The sequence below is a fragment of the Argentina silus genome, assembly GCF_951799395.1.
Source record: "Argentina silus genome assembly, chromosome: 3".
NCBI lineage: Eukaryota > Metazoa > Chordata > Actinopteri > Argentiniformes > Argentinidae > Argentina > Argentina silus.
In genome coordinates this window covers 437476-454975 of record NC_139657.1, presented here as the reverse complement: position 1 = coordinate 454975, position 17500 = coordinate 437476, and the positions used below count along the sequence as shown (strand labels likewise).

Genomic DNA, 17500 nt, shown 5'->3' with positions numbered 1-17500 from the left:
CCAAAAGGGTTCTTCAAAGGGTTCCCCCCCCCTCACCTCTCTGTAGAAGAAGGTCAGTGTTGTCATGGACGCTCCGCTCCGCTCTCTCCCTCCCCTCCCCCCCCTCACCTCTCTGTAGAAGACGTCAGTGTTGTCGTGGACCCTCCCCTCCCTCCCCCCCCCTCACCTCTCTGTAGAAGACATTAGTGTTGTCATGGACCCTCCCCTCCCTCCCCCCCCCCTCACCTCTCTGTAGAAGACGTCAGTGTTGTCGTTGACCCTCCCCTCCCTCCCCCCCCTCACCTCTCTGTAGAAGACGTCAGTGTTGTCGTTGACCCTCCCCTCCCTCCCCCCCCCCTCACCTCTCTGTAGAAGACGTCAGTGTTGTCGTGGACCCTCCCCTCCCCTCCCTCCCCCCCCCCTCACCTCTCTGTAGAAGACGTCAGTGTTGTCATGGACGTCGTAGGCCAGCAGGTTGGTGTGGGAGGCGACCAGTAGGGTGTCCCCCTGGGTGCTGGGTCCTAGTGCCCCTGAGGTCAGGCAGCTGACGGCCTGGTTGATGTTCAGCAGACAGATGTCAGAGTCCTGGGCGCTCTGGCTCACACGGTGGGCCGCCTGCCTCTGGCCCCGTGTGTGGGGGTTGTGGATGAACACCTGGGGGGGGGGGGGGGTTTGAATGCAACATCATTGACCTGAGTAGATAGCTTCTACACTTCTACAATAATGGTTCTAAAAGGGTCATTTGTCCCCTTTGAAGAACCCTTTTCACAGAAGGTTCTAAATGGAAGCCAAAAGGGTTCTGCATTAAGATCGAGCCAGAGGACCAGGGGACCAGAGGACCAGAGGACCAGAGGACCAGGGGACCAGGGGACCAGAGGACCAGGGGACCAGGGGACCAGAGGACCAGGGGACCAGAGGACCAGGGGACCAGGGGACCAGGGGACCAGAGGACCAGGGGACCAGAGGACCAGGGGACCAGGGGACCAGAGGACCAGGGGACCAGGGGACCAGAGGACCAGGGGACCAGAGGACCAGGGGACCAGAGGACCAGAGGACCAGGGGACCAGAGGACCAGGGGACCAGGGGACCAGAGGACCAGAGGACCAGGGGACCAGGGGACCAGGGGACCAGAGGACCAGGGGACCAGGGGACCAGAGGACCAGGGGACCAGGGGACCAGAGGACCAGGGGACCAGGGGACCAGAGGACCAGGGTGTCAGCCGTACCTTCCCTGCCTGGGTAGCAGCAGTGAGGCAGGGGTGAACCCCGTCAAACTTCCCCATGGTCACCATGCGAGGGTTGATCTTATGGTTCAACTTCAGGGTGAAGATTGGCACCAGCATGGTGGCACGATCCTGGAACAGAGACAGGACAGGTCAGGAGAAAGGTGTGTGTGTGTGTGTGTGTGTGTGTGTGTGTGTGTGTGTGTATGTGAAAGAGTGAGTGAGTGTGAGTGTGAGTGTGAGTGTGTGGGTGTGTGTGAGTGTGTGTGGTGAGTGTGTGGTGAGTGTGTGTGGTGAGTGTGTGTGTGTGTGTGTGTGTGTGTGTGTATGTGAAAGAGTGAGTGAGTGTGAGTGTGAGTGTGAGTGTGTGGGTGTGTGTGAGTGTGTGTGGTGAGTGTGTGGTGAGTGTGTGTGGTGAGTGTGTGTGTGTGTGTGTGTGCCATCCTCCTGTCCGGCTAATGTCATAACCAGCTTACCGGAGTCACCCGCTGGGAGTCCCGTTGCCTCGCAACCCGCGGCAGCTTGTGAGGCTTTTCATCTAATCCCTGTCGTTTGCTCTCCGTGTTAAAGGCTCTTTATCTGACCCGTTTCTCTTTCTCTTTCTCTTTCTACCTTCCTCTAGACTCTACTCTGCTTCACCACTTCACTTCACTTGCTCGACAAAAAAACAAAAACAGATTGTTTAGATTGTTAGCTAGCTGGCTAGCTGCTGCTGCTAGCTCGCTGTACCCATCTCCACATACAGTAGCATGCTAGCTAGCTAGCTGCCGACCCGATTAGCTGCTGAAACACACGACTCAAACATCTTGACAACATATAAAGCATGAGGCATTGCAGCGTCTGCTTTGTTGAGCACGCATTTACCGGGTGTGATAATACGGTGTAAAGTTGTCTTACCGCAGTCGTCGGTGTTTAGCTGCCAGTCGGTGTGAGGAGCCGGTTAACGGGACGGGAGTCAAGGCAACGAGAGGCTTTCCGCCTGCAGGTGACGTCACGGGTTCCTGCTTGGAGTTGGAGGTGTGAGAGAGCTGGTGTTCAAATACATCCCATCAAATACATCCCATCAAATACATCAATCAAATCACACCACATCAATCACATCTATGTCAAAGATACAATGTTTCTATTTTAACCAGAAACCAGAGTTTGGCATTGATAATATTAGGCTTTATTTGAATGATTATTCATGTGTACGTTTAAGCATAATGTTGTGATGATTTTCCCCTTTCGTGAATTCTCATTTTTCCAAGTCATACATGTTTTGCATGAGGTATCTTGTGTTCTGGGTTAGGGTTAGATCGGGTTACATTGGGTTAGGGTTAGGGTTAGATCGGTTTAGGGTTAGATCGGGTTATGGTTAGATCGAGTTAGGGTTAGGTTCATTACCATACTGTCCTTCTCATGTATGTCAGAATTGTGCCTGAGCAGTACAGAGTCTGTCTGGATACGTCACACAACCAGACGGCTCCTTCTCCCGGGGCGAGGCGCGAGGACGCGGACTCACACCGGGGAGACTCCGGGACGACGAGCGCAAAACCGGCATCCATACCGACTGTTGACTTTGTCCCCCTCGTCTGCACCCGGGCGGGGTGCAGACGAGGGTGGGGGGGGCGGGGCGGGGTGCAGACGAGGGTGGGGGGGGCGGGGCGGGGTGCAGACGAGGGGGGGGGGGGGGGGGGGGGGTGTGCAGACGGGCACGGTGAAGTTCGAGTGCTACACTTCATTGTCTCCGGGAGGAGTGACAAAGGGCACCAATGAAAGGTTGTGTACCGTGTGCATACATGACAACATACAATTAGTAAGCATGACTGTCCAGTTTATCATGAGATCATTTGATTTGATTTGATTTGAGATACATCTATAGAATATCTATAGAATATATCTATATAGACCGTATATGTGTAGACTGTTTGTTTGTTTTATAGGCTGCTCTACAATGCGATTAGGTTACCATTTGTGTCTGTAAATCTACCACACTTTTTCCACATTGTGACTTCAGACTGTGATGACAGTCTAACAGTAGTGTTTTTTTTTTAAACCAAAACCTCTGATTTATAGGATTTTTAAATCCGTTGATAAACAATGTATTAAAGGCGTTTGTAAACAACTTTGGTAGTAGGTGTTGAGTGTGCTTGAGTTGCATAATGAAGGCAAGTGTTAATGTTAATGAGGCTTATATAACATGAAAACAACAGAGCAGCTCGTCCTCCGTGGGAAGTTCACTTCGCGCTTTGTGGTTGAAAGGAAATCGTGTGCAGCTCTGATGAATCATCGTCTACGTGACCGCACCACAGGCAGGTTTGCACTCGGCCCTCCGTAGGCGACCCGGACGGTATAAAAGGGGACTCCGCCAAGGTGAGGACAGACGCTGACGACTCAGAGACAGAAGTTCATCATTCCACTGGGATAAAGAAGGGAGACGCGAACTCAGACATGGATCCTTGTGACTGCTCCAAGAGTAAGTGTCCGCGCCACAGAGATCAGATTCACAGCATGTTAGAACCGTCAGGTCTCGTTTATGTTACGACATTGAAGCAACGCCATGTCTGAGGCAGAGCAGCTCTACGGCATCAGTCCTCAACAGGAGGATGGAACAGGGAGAATAATTGTGCTCGTTTCGTGTCTAACGTGCTAACGTTTGTGTTTGACGTTTCTAGCTGGAACCTGCAAATGCGCTGGATCCTGCAAATGCACTAACTGCTCCTGCACCTCCTGTAAGAAGAGTAAGTGGTTTTTGCTTTAATTTACATGTTCAAACCTTTTCCAACGTGGTGATCGACTGCTGCTAATGACGCCTAATGTTTTACGTTTACTGTTTTGAAACTCTTGTGTAATGAGTACTGCTAAATTTGTTTTGGTTATCTGCAATTTCACTTGCTTTGGCGATGTGAACGCTTGCCTCCCATGCCACACTGGGGGCGAAAAAAGGCCTTTAGATTTACCTAAAACAATTGTGCACATTGGTTCCACATGAAATGTGTTTGTGTTTAATCAACACGTGACCTTTGATTTATTTAAGTTTAGTGTTCAACCCAGTTTGTGTTGCTTTAAACGCATTTCTATCATGTGGAACCGATGTTTACGTGAATCCAAAGGCCTCTTTCAGTGGAATGAAGCCCATTGAACTAATTGATCCATTAAGGTCAGTCGTCAGTAATGGCTGGTTCCGTCCCCAGGCTGCTGTGAGTGCTGCCCCAGCGGCTGCCCCAAGTGCGCCTCCGGGTGCGTCTGCAAGGGCAAGACCTGCGACACGAGCTGCTGCCAGTGAGGCGGGCCGGTCCATCCGCCGGTCCATCCGCCGCCGTGCACTCGTCTTCCTGTAAATGAAATATGAAACGGACCTCGTCTCGTCTAGAGTAATAGATTTTGTACTTTTTCTGTTAAATGTCCTAATAAAAAAGAATGTAAGCTAAATGGTTGAGCTCATGTGTGTTTTTTTTTTTTCTGTGCTGGAGTGAACCGTTACTGTAGCGGTTGACTGTACTGTACTGGGGGGGGTTGGGAGGGGGTGTTAGGCGGGGGAGGGGGGGTTAGTGGTTAATCTCGTGTGTGATCAGCTATTGTTCCCGCGGCCACATGGAAGTGATGATTCTGCAGTCGCTGGTCCAGACCGACGCTGACAGTGGATTAGTCCCTAGAAGGGCTCAGCTTGGCTAGACAGTAAGGGCCACTCTGCATTTAAAGTCTCGATGTGATTAATTTGTGTTAATGTTTAGAGAAATCATTTGACGTGGTTAAAGTCAGAGTAAATCAGTCTAAAGGCGGGGGGGGGGGGGGAGACTAAGGGATGGAACTTGATGTAAAGGAGCTAGGGTGCCGGAGGAGGACAGATACTGTCACCCCCCTCTGGTGTCATGGAAGGTTCTGACCGGTGTCTCAGGATCCAATACCACATCAGAACCGGCGGACATCTGGATGTGTCCTTGAACAGTTGTTCATCTTAATCCTGCTGTGTAATCTTCCCTACTGAACACTAACCAGTGGACACAATCAAACGCGCGCACACACAACACACAGGGAGCACAGGGTCAGCTGTAGTAACTAACTACGAGCTTACACAACACCAGGTCATCACTAGGCAGGGGTGGGAGACGAACTTGTGGACAATTCAGGTGTTCAATGTTCAGGTGTTTAACGTTCAGGTGTGAATGTCTTGGTATTGTGGATAAGCCACGTGCACACGTGGCCTTCCATTCAACCACAGCTATGACATCAGAGCCTTCATCAGAGTCTTCATCAGAGTCTTCATCACCAGTTTCACCCTCTAACACATGGAAGACATCAGAAAATTACATTTGTTTTTTTCACATCTGTGTTGAAGTCGGTTCGCATACTGCAATGTCTGATCAATCATTAGGGTTCGTTATGCGTTTGATTGATAACCAATTAAGATAAAGTTATTTTTTTAATATTATTTTTATGGGAGAGGAATACTATGACAGCAAATGAGTATTTTTTATGGTACTCAAAACAAACTCAATTAGATTCTACTCTCACTTGGTTCAGTTTAAGACCTCTCAGTTTAAGATCTGTCATAAGAGGAATGTACTTGTTTAACTGATTATTGTGCAAATTGACTTCATAATTGATATACAGTATAATTAATTTGTTGTATTATATTTGTAATTCTGAGTGTACATGTATGGTCTGTCTCATGGGTGACCTTAGTCTCATTTACTTGCTATCCAGGATCAGATCGATCTGTCTGATTCCCTATACTGGTCAGAATCAGACCGAGGATCTGATCCTGGGTCAGGGTTGTGATCCAGATGGAAGGTTCTGAGGTGCTGGTCTCTGACCAGCAGGGGGTCAGACATAGACGGTGGTCTCTGACCAGCAGGGGGTCAGACATAGACGGTGGTCTCTGACCAGCAGGGGGTCAGACATAGACGGTGGTCTCTGACCAGCAGGGGGTCAGACATAGACGGTGGTCTCTGACCAGCAGGGGGTCAGACATAGACGGTGGTCTCTGACCAGCAGGGGGTCAGACATAGACGGTGTTCTCTGACCAGCAGGGGGTCAGACATAGACGGTGTTCTCTGACCAGCAGGGGGTCAGACATAGACGGTGTTCTCTGACCAGCAGGGGGTCAGACATAGACGGTGGTCTCTGACCAGCAGGGGGTCAGACATAGACGGTGGTCTCTGACCAGCAGGGGGTCAGACATAGACGGTGGTCTCTGACCAGCAGGGGGTCAGACATAGACGGTGTTCTCTGACCAGCAGGGGGTCAGACATAGACGGTGGTCTCTGACCAGCAGGGGGTCAGACATAGACGGTGGTCTCTGACCAGCAGGGGGCGGAACGGCCGCCGCGCTGTCCTCTCTCCATCCCGGACGCCGACATAGACGAAGAACAACAACAGTTTCCTGTGAGTGTCGTCCAATCAGCGGGAGCCTGTAGGAGAGAAGTTCCGGGGTAACCGTCCTGAAGGTCCGACTGGAACACAGAACGAGAGAAGTCGCTACCGGAGCCGCTAACAGTGAGAAGAGCCGTTCGCGGAACAAGGGAAAGGGATCGTTTAGTGTCTGTTTCATGTAAGTTGTCCGGGAGTTGATCGTTACCGTCTCCGCCGAATGAGAACCGGAGAAACGAGCCGTCCGCGGCCCGGCGCTGCAGGCTAACAGGCTAACAGGCTAAGTGACTGGGAGACTGGCGGCCCTGGACGAATAAACCTGTCGGGAATGGAAGATTTATGGCAGAAAACGTGAAGGTCGTGCGGTTGTTTTAGTCTCTCGTCTGAAGTTTTAGTCCTGAAACTAAATGATGTTTAGTTCAGATCCGTTACCGGCCGGGCTGCTGTGTGCGCGCGCTGCTTTTGATTCAAACTGTCATCGCGTGGCCGCGGTCATCGTGTGTGTGTGTGTGTGTGTGTGTGTGTGTGTGTGTGTGTGTGTGTGTGTGTGTGTGTGTGTGTGTGTGTGTGTGTGTGTGTGTGTGTGTGTGTGAGTGAGAACAAATGCATGTCTAACGCAAGTCACTGTAAATGTGCTGTAAAATAACCTCCCAGTCTCTCCAGAGACAACAACCTGGTAGTCAGACAGGACCTGCTGGTTTATGTTACTTACACTTTTTCTGTGCTGCATTTTTGGGATACAATATTTCCAGACAGCCAGATCTGGTAAGATATTTCAGGATGATCTGGAATAATCCTGAACCCCCCAGACAGAGTAGGAGTGTGAACGGTAGGCCGGTAGGCCTGTTTGGTGGTGTGGTCCCACTGAGGTTTCATCGAGATGTTCAGGAGGAGCTCCAGGACCGCTCGCACTTCCTTCACTCATTTACATTACATTACATTTGACGTTTAACAGACATCTTTATCCAAAGAGACTTACAACAAATACATTTGTTTAATTAAGTGAATCATCTATCCAACAGTCATCATAAGACAAAGTAATCAATGGTTAGGGTTAGTACAGGGGGGTAGTGGGGGTGAAGAGGTCTCTAGGGTTAGTACAGGGGGGTAGTGGGGGTGAAGAGGTCTCTAGGGTTAGGGTTAGTACAGGGGGGTAGTGAGGGTGAAGAGGTCTCTAGGGTTAGGGTTAGTACAGGGGGGTAGTGGGAGGTGAAGAGGTCTCTAGGGTTAGTACAGGGGGGTAGTGGGGGTGAAGAGGTCTCTAGGGTTAGTACAGGGGGGTAGTGGGGGTGAAGAGGTCTCTAGGGTTAGGGTTAGTACAGGGGTTAGGGTTAGTACAGGGGGGTAGTGGGGGTGAAGAGGTCTCTAGGGTTAGGGTTAGTACAGGGGGGTAGTGGGGGTGAAGAGGTCTCTAGGGTTAGGGTTAGTACAGGGGGGTAGTGGGGATGAAGAGGTCTCTAGGGTTAGGGTTAGTACAGGGGGGTAGTGGGGGTGAAGAGGTCTCTAGGGTTAGGGTTAGTACAGGGGGGTAGTGGGGGTGTAGAGGTCTCTAGGGTTAGGGTTAGTACAGGGGGGTAGTGGGGGTGAAGAGGTCTCTAGGGTCAGGGTTAGTACAGGGGGGTAGTGGGGGTGAAGAGGTCTCTAGGGTCAGGGTTAGTACAGGGGGGTAGTGGGGGTGAAGAGGTCTCTAGGGTTAGGGTTAGTACAGGGGGGTAGTGGGGGTGTAGAGGTCTCTAGGGTTAGGGTTAGTACAGGGGGGTAGTGGGGGTGAAGAGGTCTCTAGGGTTAGTACAGGGGGGTAGTGGGGGTGAAGAGGTCTCTAGGGTTAGGGTTAGTACAGGGGTTAGGGTTAGTACAGGGGGGTAGTGGGGGTGAAGAGGTCTCTAGGGTTAGGGTTAGTACAGGGGGGTAGTGGGGGTGAAGAGGTCTCTAGGGTTAGGGTTAGTACAGGGGGGTAGTGGGGGTGAAGAGGTCTCTAGGGTTAGGGTTAGTACAGGGGGGTAGTGGGGGTGTAGAGGTCTCTAGGGTTAGGGTTAGTACAGGGGGGGTAGTGGGGGTGAAGAGGTCTCTAGGGTTAGTACAGGGGGGTAGTGGGGGTGAAGAGGTCTCTAGGGTTAGGGTTAGTACAGGGGTTAGGGTTAGTACAGGGGGGTAGTGGGGGTGAAGAGGTCTCTAGGGTTAGGGTTAGTACAGGGGGGTAGTGGGGGTGAAGAGGTCTCTAGGGTTAGGGTTAGTACAGGGGGGTAGTGGGGGTGAAGAGGTCTCTAGGGTTAGGGTTAGTACAGGGGGGTAGTGGGGGTGAAGAGGTCTCTAGGGTTAGGGTTAGTACAGGGGGGTAGTGGGGGTGTAGAGGTCTCTAGGGTTAGGGTTAGTACAGGGGGGTAGTGGGGATGAAGAGGTCTCTAGGGTTAGGGTTAGTACAGGGGGGTAGTGGGGGTGTAGAGGTCTCTAGGGTTAGGGTTAGTACAGGGGGGTAGTGGGGATGAAGAGGTCTCTAGGGTTAGGGTTAGTACAGGGGGGTAGTGGGGGTGAAGAGGTCTCTAGGGTTAGGGTTAGTACAGGGTGGTAGTGGGGATGAAGAGGTCTCTAGGGTTAGGGTTAGTACAGGGGGGTAGTGGGGATGAAGAGGTCTCTAGGGTTAGGGTTAGTACAGGGGGGTAGTGGGGGTGAAGAGGTCTCTAGGGTTAGGGTTAGTACAGGGGGGTAGTGGGGGTGAAGAGGTCTCTAGGGTTAGGGTTAGTATAGGGGGGTAGTGGGGATGAAGAGGTCTCTAGGGTTAGGGTTAGTACAGGGGGGTAGTGGGGATGAAGAGGTCTCTAGGGTTAGGGTTAGTACAGGGGGGTAGTGGGGGTGTAGAGGTCTCTAGGGTTAGGGTTAGTACAGGGGGGTAGTGGGGGTGAAGAGGTCTCTAGGGTTAGGGTTAGTACAGGGGGGTAGTGGGGATGAAGAGGTCTCTAGGGTTAGGGTTAGTACAGGGGGGTAGTGGGGGTGAAGAGGTCTCTAGGGTTAGGGTTAGTACAGGGGGGTAGTGGGGGTGAAGAGGTCTCTAGGGTTAGGGTTAGTACAGGGGGGTAGTGGGGGTGAAGAGGTCTCTAGGGTTAGGGTTAGTACAGGGGGGTAGTGGGGGTGAAGAGGTCTCTAGGGTTAGTACAGGGAGGTAGTGGGGGTGAAGAGGTCTCTAGGGTTATGGTTAGGGTTAGTACAGGGAGGTAGTGGGGGTGAAGAGGTCTCTAGGGTTATGGTTAGGGTTAGTACAGGGGGGTAGTGGGGGTGAAGAGGTCTCTAGGGTTATGGTTAGGGTTAGTACAGGGAGGTAGTGGGGATGAAGAGGTCTCTAGGGTTATGGTTAGGGTTAGTACAGGGGGGTAGTGGGGGTGAAGAGGTCTCTAGGGTTAGGGTTAGTACAGGGGGGGTAGTGGGGATGAAGAGGTCTCTAGGGTTAGGGTTAGTACAGGGGGGGTAGTGGGGATGAAGAGGTCTCTAGGGTTAGGGTTAGTACAGGGGGGGTAGTGGGGATGAAGAGGTCTCTAGGGTTAGGGTTAGTACAGGGGGGTAGTGGGGATGAAGAGGTCTCTAGGGTTAGGGTTAGTACAGGGGGGTAGTGGGGGTGTAGAGGTCTCTAGGGTTAGGGTTAGTACAGGGGGGTAGTGGGGGTGAAGAGGTCTCTAGGGTTAGGGTTAGTACAGGGGGGTAGTGGGGATGAAGAGGTCTCTAGGGTTAGGGTTAGTACAGGGGGGTAGTGGGGGTGAAGAGGTCTCTAGGGTTAGGGTTAGTACAGGGGGGTAGTGGGGGTGAAGAGGTCTCTAGGGTTAGGGTTAGTACAGGGGGGTAGTGGGGGTGAAGAGGTCTCTAGGGTTAGGGTTAGTACAGGGGGGTAGTGGGGGTGAAGAGGTCTCTAGGGTTAGTACAGGGAGGTAGTGGGGGTGAAGAGGTCTCTAGGGTTATGGTTAGGGTTAGTACAGGGAGGTAGTGGGGGTGAAGAGGTCTCTAGGGTTATGGTTAGGGTTAGTACAGGGGGGTAGTGGGGGTGAAGAGGTCTCTAGGGTTATGGTTAGGGTTAGTACAGGGAGGTAGTGGGGATGAAGAGGTCTCTAGGGTTATGGTTAGGGTTAGTACAGGGGGGTAGTGGGGGTGAAGAGGTCTCTAGGGTTAGGGTTAGTACAGGGGGGGTAGTGGGGATGAAGAGGTCTCTAGGGTTAGGGTTAGTACAGGGGGGGTAGTGGGGATGAAGAGGTCTCTAGGGTTAGGGTTAGTACAGGGGGGGTAGTGGGGATGAAGAGGTCTCTAGGGTTAGGGTTAGTACAGGGGGGTAGTGGGGATGAAGAGGTCTCTAGGGTTAGTACAGGGGGGGTAGTGGGGATGAAGAGGTCTCTAGGGTTAGGGTTAGTACAGGGGGGTAGTGGGGATGAAGAGGTCTCTAGGGTTAGGGTTAGTACAGGGGGGTAGTGGGGGTGAAGAGGTCTCTAGGGTTAGGGTTAGGGTTAGTACAGGGGGGGTAGTGGGGATGAAGAGGTCTCTAGGGTTAGGGTTAGTACAGGGGGGTAGTGGGGATGAAGAGGTCTCTAGGGTTAGGGTTAGTACAGGGGGGGTAGTGGGGGTGAAGAGGTCTCTAGGGTTAGTACAGGGGGGTAGTGGGGGTGTAGAGGTCTCTAGGGTTAGTACAGGGTTAGGGTTAGTACAGGGGGGTAGTGGGGGTGAAGAGGTCTCTAGGGTTAGTACAGGGGGGTAGTGGGGGTGAAGAGGTCTCTAGGGTTAGTACAGGGGGGTAGTGGGGGTGAAGAGGTCTCTAGGGTTAGTACAGGGGGGTAGTGGGGGTGAAGAGGTCTCTAGGGTTAGTACAGGGGGGTAGTGGGGGTGAAGAGGTCTCTAGGGTTAGTACAGGGAGGTAGTGGGGGTGAAGAGGTCTCTAGGGTTAGTACAGGGGGGTAGTGGGGGTGAAGAGGTCTCTAGGGTTAGTACAGGGGGGTAGTGGGGGTGAAGAGGTCTCTAGGGTTAGTACAGGGGGGTAGTGGGGGTGAAGAGGTCTCTAGGGTTAGTACAGGGAGGTAGTGGGGGTGAAGAGGTCTCTAGGGTTAGTACAGGGGGGTAGTGGGGGTGTAGAGGTCTCTAGGGTTAGGGTTAGGGTTAGTACAGGGGGGTAGTGGGGGTGAAGAGGTCTCTAGGGTTAGGGTTAGGGTTAGTACAGGGGGTTAGTGGGGGTGTAGAGGTCTCTAGGGTTAGGGTTAGGGTTAGTACAGGGGGGTAGTGGGGGTGTAGAGGTCTCTAGGGTTAGGGTTAGGGTTAGTACAGGGGGGTAGTGGGGGTGTAGAGGTCTCTAGGAGGGGACTTGTTGTCAGTGTTCCTACAGCGGGCCTGACGGTGTTACACTACATTACAGTGTAGCAATGTCAAGTTACAATGTGACCCAGCTACATGTTTGACGTGTGTGTGTGTGTGTGTGTGTGTGTGTGTGTGTGTGTGTGTGTGTGTGTGTGTGTGTGTGTGTGTGTGTGTGTGTGTGTGTGTGTGTGTGTGTGTGTGTCAGTGGTTGTCATGGAGGCGGAGGGCTTTGGGGAGCTGCTCCAGCAGGCCGAGCTGTTGGCTGCAGAGACGGAGGCGGTGTCTGAGCTGCCCCATGTGGAGCGGAACCTCCAGGAGATCCAGCAGGCTGGGGAGAGGCTGCGCTCCCGCACCCTGACACGCACCAGCCAGGACGCTGCTGACGTCAAAGCGTGAGTTCTACTGGGTTCTAGTCCTGAGTTCTGGGTTCTACTGGGTTCTAGTTCTTTGTTCTGGGTTCTAGTTCTTTGTTCTATGGGGTTCTAGTTCTATTGGGTTCTAATTTTTGTATTGTATTAAACTAACTGTTTGTATTGTTGTTTTTACTGACTGTTCTTTTGTTTGACTTTTTATCTATTCTTGTTCTCTACATGGAATGTCGTGTCTTTGATTACTGAGAAAAGCGCTTTACAATATGAATGTATTATTATTATGATTATTATTATTATTATTATATATTATTATATCGTTATTATTGTTGGTGTGGCAAGGACACAGGGAAGGGAGGAGGAGACAAGGACAGAGGACACAGGGAAGGGAGGAGGAGACAAGGACAGAGGACACAGGGAAGGGAGGAGGAGACAAGGACAGAGGACACAGGGAAGGGAGGAGGAGACAAGGACAGAGGACACAGGGAAGGGAGGAGGAGACAAGGACAGAGGACACAGGGAAGGGAGGAGGAGACAAGGACAGAGGACACAGGGAAGGGAGGAGGAGACAAGGACAGAGGACACAGGGAAGGGAGGAGGAGACAAGGACAGAGGACACAGGGAAGGCAGAATAGACTACATGTTTGATACCATTCCTCATTCCCTTGCATGCATCCATGCATCACACCGAGCCTGTCCTCCGATTTCTACCTCCGCCAGCCTCTCCTGGGTGCAGTGTGAATCATGGATTGAGATGGAGCGAGTTGCTCTTCTCTTACAAACACAACGTCCACTGACCATCGGCTGTGTGTGTGTGAGTGTGTGTCTGTCTGTCTGTGTGTGTGTGTGTGTGTGTGTGTGTGTGTGTGTGTGTGTGTGTGTGTCCACTGACCGTCCTGTGGTCTCAGGAGGTGGGCAGAACTGTTTATCAGCATTTTTTACTTTTAAATGATATATTTGTTTACATTTAAGTCATTTAACAGACGCTTTAATCCAGAGTGATGAGGGTGTTAGGGGTCTGAGGAGGGGGAGGAGAGGGGGATGAGGAGGGAGAGGAGGAGGGGGAGGAGAGGGGGATGATAGAGGGTGTTAGGGGTCTGAGGAGAGGAGAGGGGGATGATAGAGGGTGTTAGGGAGGAGGAGGAGAGGAGAGGAGGATGATAGAGGGTGTTAGGGAGGGAGAGGAGAGGGGGATGATAGAGGGTGTTAGGGGGAGGAGAGGTCTGAGGAGGAGGAGCCCAGGTGTACCCTAAAGAGACGGTCTTTAATCTGCGGGGGATGATGGGGCGTATATCTGGACGTGGTGATGTTGGGTCACGTTCTTACTGGAGGCCAGGGGAGGCTGCCGGGGAGGGGAGGTAGAAATCGGATGAGCCCGTCCTCCGATTCCTACCTCCACCAGCCTCCCCTGCATCATGACGTAATTCTCCTCGAAACAATCATGTTGGTGCAAAGACCAGGGGCCTTGTTGTCTGCTGTAAGGCTGCTCCTAGAACAGACACATGGAAGCCTAGGTGAGCTCACCTCGGTCTGTGCAGCCCTGGACAGTTGACATGCTTGTCAGGAATAACTGGATTCTGTCACGTAATCAAGTCACAGTATCACTCCTGCGTCAGCTCTGCATTGCAGTCGTCTTCTAGCCTGGCAGGGGCGCCCTCTAGTGGCTGTCAGAGCTGTGACCCTCTTCTGTCTGTCTGTCGTCCTCCAGCTCCATCCTGCTGGGCTCCAGAGGTCTGGACATCTTCCACATCTCCCAGAGGCTGGAGAGTCTCAGCGCTGCCACCACCTTCGAACCCCTGGAGCCCGTTAAGGACACAGACATACAGGTATGCTCCCACCCCAGAAGGTCCTCTGGTCCGGGCCTCTCCTGTCCCCTCTGGGCTGTTGTTGACCCAGAGCTGGGGGCACCAGGGTCCTCCCGTGCTCGGGGAAGTGGGTTTTACTGAGCCTGCAGTTGTGAGGTGATGGTGGAATCATACAAGCGTATTCACATACACGTGTCTCTGCTCTCTGCTCTGAGTTATGCAGTGTAGGGCAACAGAGACATTTCGTGTGTGTGTGTGTGTGTGTGTGTGTGTGTGTGAGAGCTGTGGTTTACTAGAACAGTACTTCGCCCCTGGAAGGACAGTCTGTACTCTGTCCCAAGACCTGGTCTCTGACACACTGTCCCTCTCTTCTCTTCTCCTCTCCTCTCTTCTCTTCTCCTCTCCTCTCCTCTCCTCTCCTCTCCTCTCCTCTCCTCTCCTCTCCTCTCCTCTCCCCTCTTCTCCTCTCTTCTCCTCTCTTCTCCTCTCTTCTCCTCTCTTCTCCTCTCCTCTCCCCTCCTCTCCCCTCCCCTCCTCTCCTCCTACCTACCAGTGCTAGCTGGTATGGTCCAGTGCTATGTGGACTAGGTTAGCCCTGTGCTATGTGGGCTGGGTTAGCCCTGTGCTATGTGGACTAGGTTAGCCCTGTGCTATGTGGGCTGGGTTAGCCCTGTGCTATGTGGACTAGGTTAGCCCTGTGCTATGTGGACTAGGTTAGCCCTGTGCTATGTGGGCTGGGTTAGCCCTGTGCTATGTGGACTAGGTTAGCCCTGTGCTATGTGGGCTGGGTTAGCCCTGTGCTATGTGGACTAGGTTAGCCCTGTGCTATGTGGACTAGGTTAGCCCTGTGCTATGTGGACTAGGTTAGCCCTGTGCTATGTGGACTAGGTTAGCCCTGTGCTATGTGGACTAGGTTAGCCCTGTGCTATGTGGACTAGGTTAGCCCTGTGCTATGTGGACTAGGTTAGCCCTGTGCTATGTGGACTAGGTTAGCTGGGTGTGAGAGGCGATAAAGTGGCAGAGAAGAAAAGTCTCAGTTTCTATTCCATCTATTTCTCTCTCTCTGTCTCTCTCTCTCTCTCTCTCTCTCTGTCTCTCTCTCTCTCTCTCTCTCTCTGTCTCTCTCTCTCTCTCTCTCTGTCTCTCTCTCTCTGTCTGTCTCTCTCTGTCTCTCTCTCTCTGTCTGTCTCTCTCTCTCTGTCTGTCTGTCTCTCTCTCTCTGTCTCTCTGTCTCTCTCTCTCTCTGTCTGTCTCTCTCTCTCTCTCTCTCTCTGTCTCTCTGTGTCTCTCTCTCTCTCTCTCTGTCTCTCTCTCTCTGTCTCTCTGTGTCTCTCTCTCTGTGTCTCTCTCTCTCCACTACAGTGATGACATGTGAACCCAGCTGTTGGGGCTGGGCTAGGTTGGACTGGACTGTGTGTGTCCTCATTAACTAAACATGACTCTTAAGAACCATTATTAGACCCATTGCTGGACAGGATGTGTGGGGGGGGGGGTGCATTAACATAATTGCATTGTGCTGGGGGGGGGGGATGCATAAATGTATAAAAAAGAAGAGATGAGTGGGACTGAAGAGAGAATGGTCTAGATAATGGGAAGGAGAGAGAGAGGAGGGAGGGTGGAGAGGACCAGTGAGCTTTGAGTAGTCACTCACCCCCTCCCCCCCCCCCCCGTGTCTGACGGCTGACTTGGTACAGTCCTGCCTCAGTAAAACAGTCTCCAGTACCCTCCCCCGTGTCTGACGGCTGACTTGGTACAGTCCTGCCTCAGTAAAACAGTCTCCAGAAGCTCTTCCTGTTCAGCTGCTGGCCCGGTTCTGCTGGGGCGAGGCAGACACCGCCACGGCCCGGGAACCCGCCCGTCCCGTTCACCAGCCAGAGAGAGAGTCGGGTCTGCCTGGATCTCTCCTCTCCTCCTCTCCTCTCCTCCTCCTCTTCTCTCTGTCTGCCTCGCAGGCTGAGAGCATGAGTGAGTATCGCCTACACACACTAGCACACACACACTTATGCTACCTAAGCGTGTGCGCGCAGACACACAGACACACACACACACACACACACTTACGCCACCTTCAGGCATCTGCTCATGTCTGTCAGGGTTTGTCTGTCACCTCTCTCTCTCTCTCTCTCTCTCTCTCTCTCTGTCACCTCTCTGTCTGGAAGGAGGGGGAGGGGGAGGATGATGATGATGAAGGTGGTGGAAGTGTAGGCTAGGAGTAAGGGTGGGGTCCCCCCCCCCGGGGCTCATTGTGTCTGATACGCAGGCCTCCAGCTCTACCCCAGCCTGGCTCTGTCTGCCTGTCTGGATCTGCTGAACGGCCCCTGGCAGAATCCAGCGCTGATCTGAGTTCAGAGGAGGGAGAATGGAGAATGGATCTGACTGTTTTCTAGAACTGTGACACGGTACCGACCAATACAACATCCTGAGAATGGATCTGACTGTTTTCTAGAACTGTGACACGGTACCGACCAATACAACATCCTGAGAATGGATCTGACTGTTTTCTAGAACTGTGACACGGTACCGACCAATACAACATCCTGAGAATGCTTTGTGAGTTAAAGATGGACATGTTGACCACTCCTGACCGCGCCCCGCAGATCCACCGTGTGTGTGTGTGTGTGAGCATGTTCTGGTCACACGTGTATAACATACAAGTACGGAGTGTGTTAGACATGTTGGATGTTCCTGTGCTTCTGTTTCCGCTGAACTGGAAGGTGAGTCCTTCTCTGCGAGGCCACATGCAATGGAAGCTTTATTTAAACACATTCTACAACATGGTCCTCTGAACATTCTACAACATGGTCCTCTGAACATTCTACAACATGGTCCTCTGAACATTCTACAACATGGTCCTCTGAACATTCTAGAGTCACAGGAGTATAGGAGCTGTGACATCACAGTAGTACTAATCATAGCAGTAGCAGTAGTGATAATTGGTGTAGTAGTAGTACAGTAGTAGTTGTGGAATAGTAATGGTGGTAGTAATAGCAGCAGTATCAGTACTAATATTAGTAATAGTAGCAGTAGAGGTGGTTGCAGTAGCAGTAGAGGTGGTAGCAGTAGCAGTAGAGGTGGTTGCAGTAGAGGTGGTAGCAGTAGAGGTGGTTGCAGTAGAGGTGGTAGCAGTAGAGGTGGTAGCAGTAGAGGTGGTTGCAGTAGAGGTGGTTGCAGTAGCAGTAGAGGTGGTTGCAGTAGCAGTAGAGGTGGTAGCAGTAGCAGTAGAGGTGGTTGCAGTAGAGGTGGTTGCAGTAGCAGTAGAGGTGGTAGCAGTAGAGGTGGTTGCAGTAGCAGTAGAGGTGGTAGCAGTAGCAGTAGAGGTGGTTGCAGTAGCAGTAGAGGTGGTTGCAGTAGAGGTGGTAGCAGTAGCAGTAGAGGTGGTTGCAGTAGAGGTGGTAGCAGTAGCAGTAGAGGTGGTAGCAGTAGAGGTGGTTGCAGTAGCAGTAGAGGTGGTT

General features: G+C 52.2%; 3 protein-coding genes across 5 annotated transcripts in view; 2 read left to right on the top strand and 1 right to left on the bottom strand.

Annotated features, from left to right (window-relative positions):
* bbs2 (Bardet-Biedl syndrome 2) overlaps positions 1-2712 on the bottom strand; it is a 16899-nt gene extending 14187 nt beyond the window's left edge. The window contains exons 1-5 of one of the 3 annotated variants that reach the window (XM_083666688.1): positions 2588-2660; positions 2099-2205; positions 1678-1852; positions 1205-1333; positions 406-633 (exon numbers count right to left, since the gene is read on the bottom strand). In XM_083666688.1, coding sequence (XP_083522814.1) covers positions 406-633; positions 1205-1321 — 345 coding nt within the window. In that variant the 5' untranslated portion in view covers positions 1322-1333; positions 1678-1852; positions 2099-2205; positions 2588-2660. Of the gene's footprint in view, positions 1-405; positions 634-1204; positions 1334-1677; positions 1853-2098; positions 2206-2587 lie in introns of all 3 variants that reach the window. The other 2 variants (XM_083666687.1, XM_083666686.1) reach the window with 2 other exon arrangements.
* Positions 2713-3462: 750 nt separating this feature from the next.
* Positions 3463-4609, top strand: mt2 (metallothionein 2). The gene is made up of 3 exons (XM_083666717.1): positions 3463-3659; positions 3859-3924; positions 4378-4609. Exons 1-3 carry the CDS (start codon positions 3635-3637, stop codon positions 4467-4469), a joined length of 183 nt encoding a protein of 60 aa, XP_083522843.1. The 5' UTR covers positions 3463-3634; the 3' UTR covers positions 4470-4609.
* Positions 4610-6611: 2002 nt separating this feature from the next.
* nup93 (nucleoporin 93) overlaps positions 6612-17500 on the top strand; it is a 26349-nt gene continuing 15460 nt past the window's right edge. Inside the window, exons 1-3 of the mRNA XM_083665638.1 lie at positions 6612-6737; positions 12081-12267; positions 13952-14069. Coding sequence (XP_083521764.1) covers positions 12089-12267; positions 13952-14069 — 297 coding nt within the window. The 5' untranslated portion in view covers positions 6612-6737; positions 12081-12088. The remainder of the gene's footprint in view (positions 6738-12080; positions 12268-13951; positions 14070-17500) is intronic.